This window comes from Bicyclus anynana, chromosome 9, assembly GCF_947172395.1.
Source record: "Bicyclus anynana chromosome 9, ilBicAnyn1.1, whole genome shotgun sequence".
Taxonomy (NCBI): Eukaryota; Metazoa; Arthropoda; class Insecta; order Lepidoptera; family Nymphalidae; genus Bicyclus; species Bicyclus anynana.
Genome location: NC_069091.1, coordinates 17202494 through 17222512, shown reverse-complemented (window position 1 = coordinate 17222512; position 20019 = coordinate 17202494). Strand labels below are relative to the sequence as shown.

The 20019-nt window shown below is 38.1% G+C and overlaps 1 protein-coding gene across 4 annotated transcripts in view; it reads right to left on the bottom strand.

Moving 5' to 3' along the window:
- LOC112043653 (lysosomal-trafficking regulator) overlaps positions 1-20019 on the bottom strand; it is a 61568-nt gene that overhangs the window by 36532 nt on the left and 5017 nt on the right. For 2 of the 4 annotated variants that reach the window (XM_052883573.1, XM_052883575.1), the window contains exons 2-9: positions 15035-15129; positions 14711-14796; positions 14068-14225; positions 13795-13940; positions 11876-12024; positions 10976-11050; positions 8259-10636; positions 6367-6530 (exon numbers count right to left, since the gene is read on the bottom strand). In XM_052883573.1, the coding sequence (XP_052739533.1) occupies positions 6367-6530; positions 8259-10636; positions 10976-11050; positions 11876-12024; positions 13795-13940; positions 14068-14225; positions 14711-14796; positions 15035-15112 (3234 nt within the window). In that variant the 5' untranslated portion in view covers positions 15113-15129. Of the gene's footprint in view, positions 1-6366; positions 6531-8258; positions 10637-10975; positions 11051-11875; positions 12025-13794; positions 13941-14067; positions 14226-14710; positions 14797-15034; positions 15130-17108; positions 17284-20019 lie in introns of those variants that run through there. The other 2 variants (XM_052883574.1, XM_052883576.1) reach the window with 2 other exon arrangements.

The window sequence follows — 20019 nt, the reverse complement described above, 5'->3', positions numbered from 1 at the left end:
GACATACATAAAAAAAAAAAAAAAAAAAACATACATACAGCCGAACGTAGAACCTCCTCCTTTTTGGAAGTCGGTTAATAAGAAATATGTTTCTTGATCACACAAACATTGTAGCAAACTACGGTCTTTGTCCATCTACGGTCTTTGAGTCTGGCTAAATGCCCAACCCATTTCAGTGTGTTACAGCATCTATGGATTTGATAGCAGATCTTATTTTAGTGTGATTTTTTTTGTATTTTCTTAATTTAAGGCATCAGCTATATTATCTTTTAAATATGACAGCAGGGATAAAACTTACAACTACAACAAGGGGCCCCTTTACCGTTGATTACGTTGACACAACTATTAAGGCTTCAAACATACCTAATATATTCTTTTAAATCTACCTAACTGATTCAACAGGAAATCTATCAAAGTAAGAAATCATATGGCAAAAAGTTTATACGAAACAAAAACATAGAAAATCAATTGAATCATTATATTTTGATGAAAATCTGATTAAAAAAAAGATTTCGGTAAAAAAGGGAGGAATATAGGAAAGGAAAAGTCATAATTTTTAATAAATGAATATTACTATTCTAATGGGAAACATTGTTGTGAGGGAAAGTACACGTGATTGATAGCCGTACGTAGAAACAGTGGCTTCGACACTAATCCTATTAGCAGTGAGGAGATTACGAGCTCACACTCTGACTAGTCACCTACAGTGGCTGCTGCAAGGTCAACATTTCATTCTGCACGGTCAGAAGGGCATTATATTAATCAAGAAACCATAAGTTAGTGTTGTACTTATGACTAAGTGCAAGTATTACTTGTAACAAGCGTTAATATAATTATAAATCCACGTTTCTGTATTTTATGAAAAAGATGGGATTCAATTTCAAATATATCAACTTAAATAAATATTTAAAAGGATGAAATTAGATTAAGGTCGGAAGACCTTGAAGCGGACTCTTGAAATGTGGTCCAACGTGTGACTACCTATTATATTGTAACGATCGCTCAGTATAAACATTCACACATTTTACCGCAAAATTATATTTATATTAATTCCAAAGGACAGGATAGAGGAGGATAGGATATCTTAACTGAATGTTACTTTGAAAGTTATTGTCTTACAGTGTTAGTAGATAGTTTCAGACGTGCCAGGCCATTAATGTGCTTAATCTAAACTAATACTAAAGAGGTTAAGGTTGTGGTATTACATGGGGTCATCTTTAGAATAATATTTGTAAGTGTATGCACTTCTAACGCAAAGAGCTTGTATACAACATCTATACTTTATATAATAAAGCGTAAGAGATTTTTGCTTGTTTGTTTAAATGCCATTTTCTGGAACCACCAGTAAGATTGTTAACAATTATATTTTGTACATAATAGCCAGACTTTGGGAAAGTTATATAGACTTAATTCAAACGGTAAGAGAGGGGGAAATAAGTGGGGGTTTGTATAGAAGTCTGCTCTTTAAAATTCAAAAAATGTAACTTATTTAGGTCAATGATATTGTATATAAAGTTTCTATAATAAGTCACTGATTTAATTGTAATTTATCATTTACATTTCAATAAAAGAATTTCCAACTGGAAATACATAATGCTTTTATAAGTGCTTTTTTCATAAACAGAATCATTTCCAGTTAATTGATCGCACGAAACAGGTATATTGCATGCACTCGTACAAATTTTGGTTAATTTTGCGTTCAATGTTGAGAAATCTTTTTTTAGCCGTTGTGGCCTTCTCTTGAACTAAAAATAGACGGGAAGGTATTTTTAGTTCACAATGACATTTATTTTCGGATATAAGTAATTACTTAACTGCGCGTTGAGTCAGCTACTTATATGGTAATATATCGTAGTACGAACTTGAAAATTACGAAAATGACTTTGAATTCAAATGAATTGTTTCCTATGTCCTAAACGTCATTGTCTAGGATTAGCTTGATACGTTGATATTTTTTTTGACCTTGTTATAATAATACAAAACGCTTCCTTATAAAATATACACTACCTACCACTCAAAATGGATCAGTAGTTTTTGACAACGTCGCATATCCAAACAGCACTTTCTTGGATTCATTACAAACTCAGGATTGAAAAAAAAATCCATTTCGTACGTATGTACAAATTGGAAAAGTTCCATATAATTTATACGTACCAATATGGCCTACCCAAGTTTAAAACCTTGTCCACACCATAGTGAGTAGCATACATAATCTGTTTTTTGTAGTCGAAAAAAAAAATGATAGCAAACAATAGAATTTCAATTATAAAAATATCAAAACTTGTTTGTTTTATCCTCAATCGTGCCTCTATAATTCATATTTAATTAGATGCATATTATCGAGATTCATTGTGAATACATTATATTTTAAGTAGGTATAAGTAATAAATTATCTATACTTATAATAAATCTGTAGAGAGTTCAATTCTGTACATGAAATATATTTCCAAAATAACTATCAGTGGGTGATTAGTGATCGATACCGATGCCAAAAATGCAATCAGTAAAATTTTTGTCTGTCTGTCTGTATGTTCGTTATAGAAACAAAAACTACTCAACGAATTTAATGAAATTTGGTACAATTATTCTTCATACTTCTGGGCAGGTTATAGTATGCTTTTCATCACGCTACGATCAATAGGAGCAGAGCAGTGAAAGGAACTGTTGGGAAACAGGAGAAATTACACAATTTTTACAGCGATACTGTAAAGGCTGGATTAAAGAGGTCGGACGAAGTCGCGGGCTTCCGCTAGTCATTAATAATTTGTTAATATTCTTCGTACCTATTCATCAGAATAGGTACGAAGAATATTAGCAGCAACTCCTTTAATACTTCAAACAAATTTTGAAGTCTTAATGCACAATTCGATAAGGGCTCAGAAACACACCCCCCAACCCGGGCTTTGAAGTTTGATTCCCGCTCTCACTCGTAAAACTGATTTTTAGCACAGACTACGAAACTAACCTAACTTAGTTGGGGGGAAAAGGGTAACATTGCTCAGGTATGATAAATCTATGCCTATAATAAAACTTTAACAGGTCAAATTATGTACCTACTCGTACATAGAAGAAATTTTGAAAACTTTTGTAGGAAGTCATTAAATAACCGATACTGAAGCCAAAAATATATTTTTTGTCTGTCTGTCATTCCGTCTTTTTGTTGACCAGGCATCACGCTCAGGAAACTACTGAACGAATTCAAATGAAACTTAGTAGAATTTGAGATCATAAAACGATGGCTATGGGATACTTTTTGTCGCGAAAATAAAATCGTTCATGCTATTATGGGTTATATTTTGAGAAATTATTAGTGGACTATTTATTATATGTACAAGATGCGAAAATAATAATAAAAGAGTAAAATACGGGTTAAAAGTTTACATCTATTTTCAGCGGACGAAGTTGCGGGCGTCCGCTACTAAACAAAAAAGAAGGATGTTAGGCATAAATATTGCACTAGGCTGAGTCCTGAGTCCCGACCTACCTATAACTACACAGATGTTGTGTTGTTGACAGAGGGCAATTATTGTTATTTATTACAATAAGGAATACACTACAATTATAATAATTACGTAATCAATTGACACCGTGACGCCCCAAGCGCATTGCGATACCACATAATGCTAACATTATAAATGTGAAAGTTTGTATGTTTAGAATTTAGATCTTTGTTTATCTCAAGCGCGCACAAACAACTGACCAGATTTAAATGACATTTTGCAAAAAGATTTAAATTATTGTTTAAGATAAATCGGTTAAGCCGTGTAGCGTAAGTAACAATATCCAGAAATATTTATAATTTTCCATCCCTTAAAAACCGTCCTCAAAAAAGTATCAAAACAAAAAATATATAAATTAAATTAAAAAAGGAAAAGTAGTTCTAAAGTTAGGTTGTGACCAAGAGAAATAGCAGATTATTTTTAGTTAAAAGAAAATAAAGTTCGATTTAATATTCTGGTACTTATAACCGACTCGCCCTTGGCCGGTTTTAACCTTGCAGTTCATAGTTTCGCAGAATTTTCTGATGTTGTCTTATGATTGAATATGAATTTTTCCGAACACAATTTTCCTCCACCGCATTTAACACTTATGCCTTTATGAAATGTTTAAGGGGCGCAAAATAGCTTAGCGGAAACTCGTTATATACCAACGTACCGGAATAGTAACGCCGTTTGCGGCGGGCTCCTCTAATCGAGACATAGTTAATATCTATCACATGGAAAATTTCACTGTAACAAACTTGCACTTCGTGTTTACAAACAATTATATCAATAGACGCATTTAGTGATTTAATAGACTACAAAATAGTTTAAGGTTTCGTCACTGATACATCACAACACGAACGTTCGACCCCATGCGGGGGTGGAGAGTTGTTTTGAACGTATACGTCTACGTCCGGAGGTTGCCTGCGTCCACTGCGTCCGAAGGCCGCGCGGGCAGTGGGCACTGGGCACTGGGTAGCGGACTTGCGGTTGCGGGAACCGGTCCGAACGTTCGGACACGCGCGGTGTTTTCCGGGGCTCGTCCCGCGTCCGCTCGTCACGTTTTTATTGCTCGCACCGTTCGGACCGCGACCTATCGCTTTATTGTAGGTATCCAATCAATCCAATATCAATATTAACTGTTCACAAAGTTATCTGATACGATTAAATTAACTTCAATTTTATACGTCGATAGATGCCTAATTTTGGGGTAACAGGTTCTCGCGAGTTTGTTTCAGGCCTATGTACCTGTCATATATTTTATTCATATACCTACTACAAAAGATATTAACGTGAAAACAATATTTATATTTATATCTATTATAATTATTATTATTTATCCGCCTACACTTGTACGTACTATTGCATCCCAAACACTTACTATTCACGAACAGGAAAATAGAAAATATTATTTATTGTCTGTTAATTGCTGTTTTTTTGGATTCCAACAAAATAACGCTTATCCAAAAATTGTGTTTGACTGAAAGAATAATAGAGACCCGAGACATGGATTGTCCAACATATTTTTCAAGATGAGCCCTTAGTGCCACCGCACACGGCCACTTGTGACCGGTGGTCGACACTTGCGGTCGGTGGCTGCTACTTTTTTTTTAACCCATGCATACAGTATCATAATGGACTCGAACGAAGAAGGTTTAATTGCGCTGCTTTTGATAAGAAAACGTCGTCGTAGAAGACGAGACCGTAGTTATAAGAAACATCTAATTTTAACGGCGACGTTTAGTGGCCGGTGCGGGCCACAAAAGCGAGCAGCGACGATTGTAGCGTGTGGCGGCCACCGGCGTTAATCGTGTGCGGCGAGTCCATATAAAATGTATGCAAACTACAGGAAATATGTCGGTAGCGGCTTATTGTGGTTGTGGCGGTGGCCTGTGTGCGGGAGCCCTTAAACGGCTAGAGCCTACAACAAATTTCTACGAGGCAGTTCAACGTACAAATAATATAAATGTTAAGTTATGCGGCATTCGAAACGAGTATAGGGTCTACAACCTCACAGTGTGAACTGACAGTACAACTACATTTTTTTAACAGCTACTCCTGAGCGTTGGGCCTCTGCAGTCGTGGAACATATTATATACGTATTAATTGATAAAAAATAACTCATACTCAACTCACATTACACATTATTCTCTCTTAAATCACTGATTTATTTTCAAAAAACTAAAATTGCAAAATGTGTAACGTCAAACCAGAGACACGGTAAAATGGGACCGCATGTGATCCTGAATATCTTCAATGCATCTTTTTAAACGATGAAGGCATGGTAGACGGTAACAGACGATCCTTTTAATCTCCTTGATATTGAAAGGCTTTAAAGGCGTCAGGTCCACTTCATTAGTTCTTTAACCATCTCTATCATCAGCCGACGGACGACCACGTCCATTCCAGTCTTTAAGACGATTTCTAATGCTGCAGTAGATAGAGAATTGTGTAGTTTCGGGTCAATTTAGCTCTAGAATTATTGGACAAGTTGTCAGAAGTCTTTTGGGTAGTAATGTGTATATCCTAAGAACCTCTCGACCACATTGACGTCTGCACAGGAACGGTTTTATCTCGTTCCGCCTTCCCCATTCTATCATAGATCAGCAGCTAGACATCGCAGCGATCTGGACACTTAATAAGCGGATTGGTTCGTCATTTCTTATACGAACTGCGTAGGTATGGAATGCCCTGCCCGCTTACGCTTTCCCTACCACGTACAATATGGGTATCTTCAATTGAAGATTGAATAGTCATTTTCCGGGAAAGCGCGTTCCACCATAGACAGCCTCATTGCTTACCATCAGGCATTATTGCAGTCAATCGCTTGCTTATTTAACAAAAGAATCCTCAAATGCATGCACCAGTTATATGCATTAGGTACCTTGAGCGGAGTGAGCCTCGGCATGGCGTGGCGCGAGCTGGGCGCCGCCAGCGCTACGCCGACGAGCGCGTCGCACAGCGCGCGCACGCCGCCGCACGCGCGCGCGCTCAGCGCCGAGCGCACCACGGCGCAGCTCGTCTGCTTCGAGCGCCCGGACGTCGCATCTGGACCGACAACTCAAGTCTTACATTTTACAGGCAAAGATGTTGATGGTGCACGGGTGTGTACCACCATCAACCTCCCCAATTTAGAAGAAAGAAAAACTCAACATCTCATACACGCGGGTCAAGGATTGAACCCAGGACCTCATGATCTATAGCCACATAGGCTAACCACTGGAACAACGAGGCAGATAGACTAACAACACCTAATTTAAAATATACGCGTATTTTTAGTGGCTTCTCTTAAAGGCGATATTTTTCCACTGCGCAATTTAGTGAATCTATGCCGAATTATCTCTCGGACTCTGTCGAATTAATTTTATTGAAGCATTTAAGTTTGGGATTTTTTTTTTGGATTATACCTTCCGGTTTTCTTAGCTTAAACTGCTAAAGTATTTCTTAATATGCATTATCGTCGTCTGCATTCAATATTAACTAATCTAATTTACTTATGGAACAGATGCGATTAATATAGAATGTTTGTTTGTCCAAAGCGTATAAATATAAAACGTGTGTGTGATACAACTGTTGATAAAATGAACGAAACGAATGAATTTATTTCAAACATTTCTATATGCATACAGCTTTAGACACAGATGTTGACCGTAAGATGATATTCTGCGGTGAGCGCACGGTCACAATTTGCAGACCCGGAACACACCTATTACTTGATCAAGCTAATTATTGTGTCGTGCTTCGATTATATCGGGGATCTAATCAAATGCAGCTGCATAGTCAACTGTGTTAAAGCAAAGAAACTTTATGAACGGTCTTGAGAGATATATCACTAGTATCTATACTAATATTATAAAGCTGATGAGTTTGTTTGATTGAACGCGCTAATCTCAGGAACTACTGGTCCGATTCAAAAAATTCTTTTAGTGTTAGATAGCCTATTTATCTAGGAATGCTATAGGCTATATTTTATCCCCGTGTTCTTACGGGAACGGGAACCACGCGGGTGAAACCGTCAGCTAGTAGTTAATATCCATGGCACTAGAGCTATGATTTGAGTCGAAGAGCATCTGCTACAGCTGCCTCCCGTCATTTTTATAGATATGTATTTAAATAGCTGAATAAAAGATATCTATGAAATAAAGATGCATTTTATAAACCTTGAACGTTTAGCACCCCTATCGATACTTCGAATGATATACGCCACACGTTTCTGACTTCATTTAATTTTGTGCTTTATTCCATAGCAATAAGAATCAATGGGTCTCCGATGAACCATCGTGAAACCCAATAAGCTGTTGGCATCGGAGTCGCGTTACCGCGGTAATCCATCGCGTGGCCTGCGCTCGTCTCTATTAATGTCAATATATTGATTACAAGTACAAGGTTAGTTATAATTTCTAGCAATTTGTTCGAACGTAGTCAAGCTTTTAGTTTTAAATTACATTTAGTGACTAACTACTGGAACTAGTCTTCTAACTGTGTAACTATTCAATGATAAACAAATCATGATAAATGTCAAAGACGAATAAAATCTTTTTAACAAAAAAATTCAACCGACTTCAAAATCACAAAAATAAACTAAATTTAATAAAAAAAACTTTATAAATAAAAAAACTTTAAAATGTAATTTAAAATCACTCTTGATAAAAATACAAGACAGTGGCATCCAAAAAGAATTTAAGATGTTTCTTTTAGACATTTCAATATATTTACAATATTTTTTTACTACTATTATAGTATATGAAACATTAAATAATAAAATGAGTCACTCACCGGAGACCGAAAACTGCACAGTCAGAAGGGACTCCATGATCTTAATGAGCACCTTGGCCTCGGCGGGCGCGCAGTCGCAGTTGCACAGGTAGTGCAGCAGCAGCTTGAGCAGCGCGTAGCTGTGCGCGAACACGGGCTGCCCCACCGCGTACTCGCGGAACATCGGGCTGTACAGGCACAGGCCGGCGCACGACTTCCAGAACGTGCACACGTTCTTCAGCACCTCTATGTGGTCTTCCACCGTCTCCTCGGTCGTACTCTCGTACGCGAATGTGCTCTTTATCGCTATCGGCGTGGTGGCTGGTCGCGTCTGCCTACTTTGGTCGCTAGTCGGTATCGCCAACATTTCTTTTTCTTTACTTATATCACACAGCTCATCAAATTTTTCAATTGGAATTTTGGTTTTGTATATTTTGTAGCACTTCTCTGTCATATCGGTGAGGGACTTGAATAGGATCTGCACGGAAGCCAGTGAACGCATTTCTCTGAAATAAGTCAATTCGACGTTCTCCTTTATGAGTTTAAATATTTCAACGATGATCGCTATTTCGAGAATAGCGCAACACTGGTTCGAGAACTCCGGTAAAGACACCAGCTCCAGCACGTAGCTCAAGCCGCCCTTTTGAATGAACTGCTCCGCGAAAGACACCGTGTTGAGCAAACTCGCAAAGATGTTCAAACAGGAAACGGTTAGAAAGTATGCAGATTCTTCCACCCTCATGGTGTACCTGTGCTTGGAGACTATGAAAGTCGGGTAAATGACGCTGAACAGCAGCTCATATTTCATTTCCATTCGACATTTCGGGGTGACCTTGAGGAGATGGCGCACGGTCGCGTGGAGCACGTCGTTGTGGTTGTCGAGCTGCAGAAGCGAGTTGTAATGTATGAGGAAAGACCACACACTCTTTCTATCGATCGGACTGACGCCGTGGGGACAGTATTTTCTACCGAGATCTCGGTTGGAATCGCTCTGCTCGCATATAGAGCACGGCAACTGGTCGGTCACCTTGGGAATCAGAACACTGGCGCCGAGGTCACCGTAAACGGTGTGCTCTAACAGTTGAAGACAAAGCGAGGCGACGTTGCTGTGCGTCAGCATCAATCTCACGATGTTCTCCATTAGGAAACTCGGAGAAAAACAGCAGCACACGCCACATTTCAGCATGACTCGCAGTATTCTATTTCGCAACGTTTTCTGAGCGGACACCTCTTCGTCTGGAACCAGAGACGTCAAGGTTCCGTACAGAACAGACACACAGCACGCGGAGGGCAAAGGGAGGCCCGTCCCCGCCTCCCCGAGTATGTCGTGGTGATGGTGCATTCCCGCCGCCACTCTCTGCCGGCACGCTTTGTGCCTGCTCCTGGGGCACGCGGCGGAGTGTATCACTTCGCTCCTGACCCTCTTCATGGCGCTTATCAACTTCCCTATTGAATCTATCAACTTCCTGATCAGTATTACCGCCTCCTCCTTAGCGTCGGCTCCAGGTATTCTGATCATAAGTTCCATACACTCTTTGAGCAATCCACCTTTGAGGCACTCCCCGTACAATTTAAATTGTTCGGTGAACTCTCTAAGCTTTTCGACGGACCGACACTGCATCAACAGACAGTGAAAGAACGCCGTTATCGAATACGCTATCCCGAAAACGAATTTGAGCAAATTTGCAGATTCTGTCTCACTTTTTGTATCCATTTCTTTGGCACGATTTTGACGTTCTTTGGTATTGTATTTGGCACCGGATTTGCAGATGACGTCCTCCAAGATCCTGAGGAGCATCGGCAGAATTCCATTATTAATTAGTTTGGCACACAAGTCGGAATGGATGAGCACCTGATCCAACGACACGATCAACAGTTCCGTGAGGGCGACTTTCACTCTCGACATCTCGAAGGGTTCGTAGGGGGCGGACTGCGCTGGCAACGAGCCGAATTGGAGGGAACACAAGTTCTTTAACGAGAAGTTAATACACTGCATGGATATTTGAGAGCCTTCCGATCCTGACAGACTGCTCTCCGCTTTACAGAGTTCTTGTAATAAATCAGTGATGATCAAAGTGAATTCGAACGTGCTGATCTCGGAATTTATAATGTCCCTGTGTTTCTCTGTCATGTAATCGTCGGCTTTGGGTTTCGCTTTTCGCGGCGAGTACAGGGGGTCTATGTACAGCGTCTGGTTGAGGTAGTCGGGGGAACGTATCGGCGAGTTGAAATAATCGAAGTCATCATTCGGAGAACACACTTTGATCGTCATGCTGCGATTCAATATTTCTAAATCATCGTTCGAGTCACCGGATTCCGAGGATTGTTCGGAGCTTCTTGTAGATCGCTTTTTGATTTTGCTCTCGGCGTCCGATTTCGGCTGACCGTTGGTTCTCACCCTGAACAATACATATTCATGAGATTATTATTTCTTAAACAAGACTGTATAAGTTCAACAGACTCAAAATGGAGCAATGCAGGAGCAATGAGCGAAAATCATACGTTTCATTTGAGTCGACATTTATTTATTAAAAATTGATGAATATGATACGCTATCATTAATAAATAAAAAACCATAAAGACAGTATAAAGCATAAACATACAAAGATAAATAGTTTTTTTTTTTAATTTTGGACTGTTTATAAAGTTAACATGCATCTCAAAAATATATTCCATTTCTCGTACGACAGTTTGACCTGTTCTTAATGCTTTTGTAGAGTTTTTTTTAGGGTACTTACCTTCCCAGAAGATAACTTTTCTCTGAAGAGCCTGTAGAGTTTGAGACATTGTAAGGTTTCTGTTTTGCCCAAATCCTGCAAAACAAATTAAAAAATTACAAGTTATTCAAATTAAAACAATTTACTTGTGATATGGCCCATTGTTAAAGTTAAATATTCAATTAAATATTACATTTAATGTGTCATTGTTCTAAATGCAATAAGTTTTTTTGTATAAAAATTTGAATTCTAAATTAAGGAGATTGGTCTGATAATATTTTAAACACTGTCTAAAATATTAGTGGTAGGTATGTACAGAGCTGTGATAGCTCAGTGGATATGACCTCTCCCAACTTTTCAGTTGTATGCATTTTAAGAAATTAAATATCTCGTATAACGGTGAAGGAAAAACATCGTGAGGAAACCCGCATACCAGAGAATTTTCTTAATGCACTACGTGTGTGAAGTCTGCCAATCCGCATTGAGCCAGCGTGATGGACTATTGGCTTAACCCCTCTCACTCTGAGATGAGACTCGACCTCAGCAGTGAGCCGAATATGGATTGTTAGTGATGAGGTATGTACAAATCTTAGAACCGGGCAATAGAAATAGCGTATTCCGAAATACATATAATTATCAAAGCCCAACCTCACAGTAGGTAAGGACTTTTACATTGAGCTAAAAATTGTAACGTTTTGCATATTTTATGTCATTTTACTTCTTTTATGGCATTGTTTATAAAGACTACTCGTCTGTATCTGACGGAAGTGACTAGCCTTTAACACACAGGCTAAGTAATAACTAGGTAATAGTTTAAGGGTTAGGATGCCATTGTAAATTGTATATTAAATGTATACTTCAATAAACATTTCTTATTCTTATTCTCAAGCTATTGAATATTGTATAATGTTACATACAAACCTGCTAGAAAACAGTTCTTGTATGGGCGGGCGCCGGAGGGAGCCGTCGCGCACGGGCGGGGGCGAGGCGGCGCGCGGCTCCCCGCCCGCGCACGTCTCCCCGAACAGCCAGATGAGCACCGAGCTGAGCTGGCGGCAGCACGACAGACCCTGCACAGGAGCGACATTATGTTGTACCAGCTACCTTCATTAGTGACGTCATTGAAAATTTAATATGGCGGATGTCACAAAGAAGAGTTACAAATGAAGAAGAGAATTAAGTCCGTTCAAAATACAACGAGTTGGCCATTTTGAGAGCTTAAATGCTTTATTTTTGGCACGAACTAAGATCAGGTATAAGATAATAAGAAACTTCAAGTGGGACTTAAATCTCACATTCTTCTTGAATGCTCATAATGCTCATATGATTTAAACGTCAAAGCGGTCAAAACAATATTCATGCCATGGTTTTTGTCAACTATCTGTCTGAGCCAGGCATGTAGGCATGTAGGCATGAGTGTACAGCTCAGGCATGTAGTTGTACATGGTTCAAAACCCACAGAAATATGAACCTGTGTGGTTTGTCTATCAGTATATATAAATCTCAAATGTATATACAGCTCCACTACAATTTTTAGTAAAGACGATGACAATACGCATTTGTTAGTTATTATCAGAGGTCGAGCCGCGTCGCGCACTGCGCTATCTCTGCGCGATAGCTCTGCTCTCCGCGGCCTGTTACTATTGTCACTGTAAGCTAAAACTTCGTCGTACCACTAAATAAATGTTTGATAATATCATCATCATGGACATAGGACCATAGGGTATTACGTAGGGTATTGAGTCGCATGCATCTAGCGGCTCCCTTACTCGCCTGATGTCATTGGTCCACCTAGGGCGAACAACATTGCGTTTTCTGGTGCGGCGTCCCCATTCTAACACCTTGGAATCGCAATATCCAACCGCAGCTATGTCGGTGACTTTGGTTCTTCCGTGTATCTCATAATTTTAACAACACTATACCACTAATACATATTTAATCGGTGTACTGGCGACCGTTGCATAACGACACATAATAATCGGTGTTTATATTGTGCGATGGCGCGTGAAATGATTTGCCGCGTACGACGGATCAGGTTAGACCTCGTTGCGATACATGTGTTGGAGATTAAATTATACGACCCATTAACTTATATTGATGTTTCTCTAATGACGCAGAATTTTCCGACATTGAATAAAAGCGGACGTTGATTTCCGGAATTCCATGACGTAGTAACAAATACTTTGCATTTTGAAAACACATCTTCAAAACCCCTTAACATTGATTTTATTTATTACGACATCTCAATCGCTAAGTGACATTGAATTTTAAGCACATCAAATAATGTTGTTGTATTTCAGAGATATTTCTTTTCCTCTATCTTACTTCTACCGTTCTAAGCTAGATTGATAGAGTTACATCAAATAGTGCACTGAAAACTTCCCCAGCGGGAGAAGCTCCATATAACAAATAGAGTTGACTTTCAAAATGATCTTGTGCAAAATCCTTTAATTTAAACTATATTGAAATAACGGATTTGAATTTGAATTCTGATTGTATTAGTAAGGCCGATTACCAACAAGCTCAACAAACAAACAAACCAATCATAAGTCTTCAAAAAATATCGTAATACTCAGGCTGTATGGTCAACGAGCTTAGCTTGTCCCCGTTGTGGACAAATCAAAGATGAATTAAAAATGTCGTACAACGTTGTGGCAAACTTTTTTCGATAAAGTAATGATTTCATTATTAAATTAGAATCAAGAATTTTTAGATATAAGTAAATTGCCGGGTGGTTATGGTAGGCCTTGGCCGGGGATGACCTGTTGGATTGCGCACGATTTTCCGAAACTGAATTAATTGAATGATTGAAAAGTATTAGTTAATTAGAGTGCACCGACCTCGACGCCGAGCGCGCGCAGCAGCACGAGGCAGCGCCACGCCACGCCGCCCAGCAGGTAGCTGCGCAGGATGGCCGCCGACGACTGCGTGTTCATGCGCGAGAACACGCTCGCCGGCCGCGGCGCCTCCTCCGCCTTGCTCTCTGCTACAGACAACAGTGCTGTAGTTCGTTCTTTGCAATGCAATAGATGCTGTTTTAAACACAGGGATGCAACGCCAGATGCGGATTTCCATCAGCTGACAACGCCGCTCACCGGCTGCGTCTCACACACCTGCAGCACCATTGGTGTCGCCGGCGGGCACGGGCGCGGGGGCGGGCGGCTCGAAGCTCGGCAGCGCCACGGAGTAGTGCGTGTTGATGGACGACGTGACGCGGTGCACGCCGCACAGCAGCTCGCAGCCCACCAGCGTCACCACGCCGCTCACCGGGCTGGTGGCAACCAGATATGTTGTTACGTGCTACGTGTAGATTAAATTGTCTACTGTTTGGACAATGTTAAAGGTACTTGTATATACTCAACCCTAAGTTAAGCCAATGTTGCGTTTCAACACACAGTACACATTACTTAGGTACCTACACTAAATATAGTTTAAGGTCTGCGTCTCACACACCAGTAGGACAATTTTTTTATAAAAAAACAAAATGCCATAGAAAATGACAATAGTCCAATGAGCAGAGCCCAAAATCCAGGTTTACGAGTGCCTACGTAGATTTGTATCTGGCCCCGCAAATTGCGTAATATTGAGCCTACAAAGATTTTACGCTACGCTAATGATTGCGGAACAAGCTTTCTCTTCTGCGCCCACCGTACTAAGTATGTTCTACGCTTATTTCCCTTCGACACAAAAATATGTGCAACATTCAGTAACCATAGTGAAAACGTTATAGGGAGGCACTAACTACTTAATACTTACCAAAAATTTATCAACTTTTTTGGATTTTGACCGTCGTTGAGCCGAATGATGAACTCTGCTAGGAACAACTCCAGCCATGTTGATTTCTGACAACAATTGATTCATTAAAGATACTTTGTTGTTTAAATTTTAGTTAATTTATAAACATCAATGTTTATTTAGATGAATATTTATGAGTTATTGTTAAATTCAATTATAAATCTTGAACCTTGAGATTTATAATTATAAAGTCAAAATTATGTAGAATGAATGCTACCTTTCTGAAAGAGGATTGACCTGCTCTCGACGCGCCGCGGCGGTCAAGTAATAATTTCACCACCTCACCTCATAAGTGCCAGTCTCTGCCTTGAAGAAATGATCCCAGTATATCTTCAAAGCGTCCGGTTCCTCCTCTACTGACATATTCACTTACGATGAACCTGCAAACAAATGACAAATTTTCACATCATACTCGTATATCTATTCTATATTTAGTGGGGCTCAAAAATCTCAAAAATATTGAATTTTGAGATGATGTATTATACATATATTGCGATTTTTGAATCTATTATCATCATATAATGGAGATGATGACTAGGTTTGAATATATTGATTTTTATGATAGGTACATTCGGGTAAATAAGGTCAATGTTGACTAATTTTATATATAAAAAGCAAAGATTGTCTGGATATTTGCAAAATAAATGAGATTATAAAATTTCAAAAACTATTAAAAATATATTATCGTAATTAGATGAAAATTCATACAGTTTTAGCTTCCTTACGTTAAATGTGACATTTTTATTATATGAACTATAAGCATAAACCCACAAATAACAAAAATATTAGTAATTTAGTTTGAACGCGCATACAAATCTAACGATCATTACATTGCCTATGACGTCATTATTTCGAGCCATTTTGTATGGGGTTTCAGGGATCCGCGGCAGCGCCGCAAATCTGACTCTTTAAATCCCTGTAGTTCCGAAAGTAATGATCGCAGATACCCTGTTCCTTTTACAAAATTGATTTACCATTAGTATACTATTAATTTATATACAATTTAAAAAACTGATATCATCCCTATTATCAAAGACTGAATAAATATGTTTTAATTTATTTTTAATTACTTTATGACAAGTTAGCCCTTGACTGCAATCTCACCTGTAATGGGTCAATGCAATCTAAGATGGAAACTTGGAAAGGAAGCGTTTCCATCTTAATCTGACGGTTTCTGCGCGGCATCGTACCGGAACGCTAAATCGCTTGCCGGTACGTGCTTGCCTCTTTGAAATACCAACAAATCTAAGCAACAGAGCGACCTAGACCCAACGAAATGCCTCATCAATGTTTAAAGTAAACTTTGAACTTATAAATCCTTGTGTTAAGACGAGACCGAAGAGCGGGTGTTGCCCTACTGTTGCACTGAACTCGTAGGTATTGAGATAACAGTTTCTAACAAATAGTTAGCTATTATCATGATTTCCCAATAAGCATCACACGTTTCGTATGATAGGTAAGTTACGTTCTGGTCAGGTACATCAACTGTAAGTATTTTTAACAGTAGATAGGTAACGGGAAGACCAAAACCATTTGACATACTTAAGTCTAGTAGGGACGAGAAGATCTCAGCCCTATCAGAGATGTTTAAATAACTGCAAATCAATCAGTTTTCGTTTAATTTAAATATAGATTTAACGTAGATAATCCAGAAGTATATGTATACTCGTAAATTCGTATGTACCTACTAGTAACCACCTACTCCTACGCATCAAAGTATGTGCAAAGGAAGAGTGCGGACATACCTATTTATTTGCTTTGGCTATACCGACACAATCTTTGATGCGGTGTTTCATGTGGATGGCCTTCGTCTTCAACAAGTTAGTCCATAACTGTGCGATTTTACAGGATACAAAGATAGTACTCGTTACAGGTATCTTACAAGAGAGGTCGGCACAGCGTTAGGCTTAGTTTTAGACAATAAGAGGTACGTAACTACGTGTATTTTGCCTATATCATATAGGTACATCCTACTCTATGGCTTATACGAGTAGGTATCGAGCCCAGACTGGTTTCTACGTGAGGTTTCTACTCAATCGTGAGGTTGTAATTAACCCGTGGCTGTATGAGGTTCTAAGTAGGTACAAACCTACTAGTTTAAAATAGCTTCTAACGAAATATAAAATAGGTAGAACATTTTCCGAACAATTGATCTAGAAGTAACAAGTTGAATTGAATTACGATACTTACTTAGTTTATTATTTTATTCTAAAGTAATAATTAAATTATGCAAAAAAATGTATAAATACTTGACAAAAAAGATTTTGGTGTTTTTTTAGTGACAAAGAAATGCTGACGATTTGAATTTGATTTGAAGTGGTTTTCAGTCATATACGTGCAGAGCGAGCATTGAACTTACTTTCACTATCACATCAAGCGATAGTATCAATGCACAAACCCCAAAAGCACCGTACAGTTTATTTTTAGCACTAATACACCCACGTAGCGGTTGCCGGTTCACTTGTTGGGTCCAGTTAAGTTATTTTTGGCGTCACCGAGATGTACGCACTCGGCGCTGGACCGGCCGCCGCGTGAACACTGGCTCTTGTAATCTTATCTTATGGTCATTAATATATAACTGAACAAATGTGGAATGCTCGCTGCCTGTCTGTCACATCTCTGTTTAGTTTCTTTTTTTACCTTTTTTTTCAAACACAAATTAGGGCCAAACTCTGATTCCACGATTTTATTTTAATTTCTGATTTTATAAAGTAAGATAAATTTTTTCTTGATTATAACACTGATAGAAATCAGTGATGATGTATAACTTGGTGCATACTGGACTAGAATGCGTGTTCACTCTCGCCTTGCCGGTGTTCAAATTATTATAGGTAGCAGGAAACAAAACGCCGGAAGGGCATACCACAATTTTGTGGTCCGAATTAGAAATGGTAGGTAATTTACGTAACCTGATGCTCATTATTTTTTCTAGTAGTATTTTTATAGAAACCTTTAATGTGACCTATGCAACTTCACCAAGGGATCTGAGCTAGCGCAGGAGCTAAGCTAGAGTCTAGCCCGAGCGCTAGAAAGGCGTAGGGGTGGTAGGGGTCAAAATGACGCCCAATGTAATTGTCTATTATTAAATTAAAGGTACATTTATTTTTATTTTTAATCAAAGCTGTCTTATGATAATCGGCTGTGTGAAACATTCGGACTGCTGAGGTTTGTGAGTTTAATTGTGATTGTGACAATCCTCGTCATGGCGACGTAAAAAATCGGAATACCACCGCTGACAAAGACTCCGAGGTGAATAGTGTTCTATCAGGAGTTGTGTGGGGTTGATCCTCAGTCTTGGTAGTAAAAAATGTCAGAAACTTTATGTTTAGCTACACTATATTGCACTGGGACACTGATGCTATACAAGATACATTTTTGTTGTTATCACAGCAGACATACTCATACTCACTAAAAACAACATTTTAGAAAATATCTCCTAACAATGTGTGCCACAGGGTTCATGAAGTTATGATTTGTTTATAATTACCTATATTTTTATTGGTCAAGAAACTATGGAACAAAGTCAACTATTGACACATTGATTACTGTCTGTGAGTCTTTAAATTTTAAAACCAGGTAGGTTTTGATGCTGCAATACTGGACTTCTTCTGTTCACCAAAAATGATGACATATGCTACATGTATAATAATTAATTATCTGCTTTATAATACTACCTATGAAACATTTTCTAATTCTACTGATAAATGATATCTGACTTACATATTTTATATCCAAAACATGTTTTAGTCATATGTAAAGCCAGAAGGCATGACATAAACAGTCTTGTTGTTTGTATGTGCAACAATGATAGTCTGTTTAATTGCCAGTGTTATCAGCACAGATACTGGCCCCAATGTACTCAGTTTAACTGTGAATGAACATTTTAATTGGAAAGCTTATCTGTTGTTGGCGAAATGGTATTGTTTTGCAACTTGTTATGTTTGTGCTCCTTTTGATAAGGTATTTATAATATAATAGTTAGTAATATTCGAGATTACTGTGAATCAAATTGACAGATGTGTATTTGATTTACAAACTTGACACAAAAGAGGTGTGTGTTAGGTTTTAAAAGCTCTATTTCTAGCTTGATAGCTTTCTTGCGATTGGTTGCTTGCGTAACTTGCAAAGCAAAGCTTGACTGGGTCTGCTAGCTAGAAATTCTTTTCTATGATCAAATGTTGTTCAAACAAAAATTAAATGTATCAGTAAGAATATACAATTTTAAATGTACAATGTAATGTATATCTACCATGTACTGTAGTATATATACCAGCAGGCTAAAACGGTTGATGCCTAGGGCAGCAGATTTTAGTGTGGGTTCAAAGTCTAGCTTAAAAAGTTTTGTCTTAGATAACAGGTCTTGAAAATTTAAGGAAAATTATATTTTTTAGTCCTATTGTATGTGGTATTCAGTACTAAAATAGTTATAGTTTGACTGACAGACAAAATGTAATATTTTTGCATACTAGGATATCCAATTCCAGAGGTCAGTGAGGACAGCAAAAAGTAAACAGCATAGGCAGCTTTGTAACCTTAAGAAATATTAAAGAGTTTACTTAGTTGTTGAAAGAACTAATTCAAATAATAAAATAAAGCAACTTGATTTTTGCTTTATTTTTCTACTAGTGGTTGCCCGCAACTTCGTCAGCCTTTAGACCACTTTAATGCAGCCCTTACAGAAGCATCACTTTAAAATGGAGTAACTTATGCCATTTTCCCAACATTTCCATTTACTGCTCTGCTCCTATTGATCGTAGTGTGATAAGTATACCATAACCTGCCCAGGAGTATGAAGAATAATATAACATTTAAAACTACTAAGTTTCGTTAAAATCTGTAGAGTAGTTTTGTTTCTATAACGAACATACAGACAGACAGACAAAAATTTCACTGATTGCATAAATAGTTATTTTGGAAATATATTTCATGTACAGAATTGACCTCTCTGCAGATTTGTTATAAATATAGATAATAATTTTATCAATAGTGTTAGATGCGCCATATTTCAACAAAACCATGTTTAAATAATTTTAAACAGGATTGTAATGAATCTTCAATTATTCTTCTGTAACTGTGGAATTCATTTGAATTTCACAAGTCAAATTTAACAGAGTTATAACAGAGGTTTGTTAATAAAGTAAATTGCCTTTTATTGTGGTGGAGAAATTATTTACACTAAACATTACTACTATGTACTTTAAATGTAATTAATAAACACAAAACTACTAGACCGATTTAAAAAAATTCTTTCACCATTATACAACGTGTCC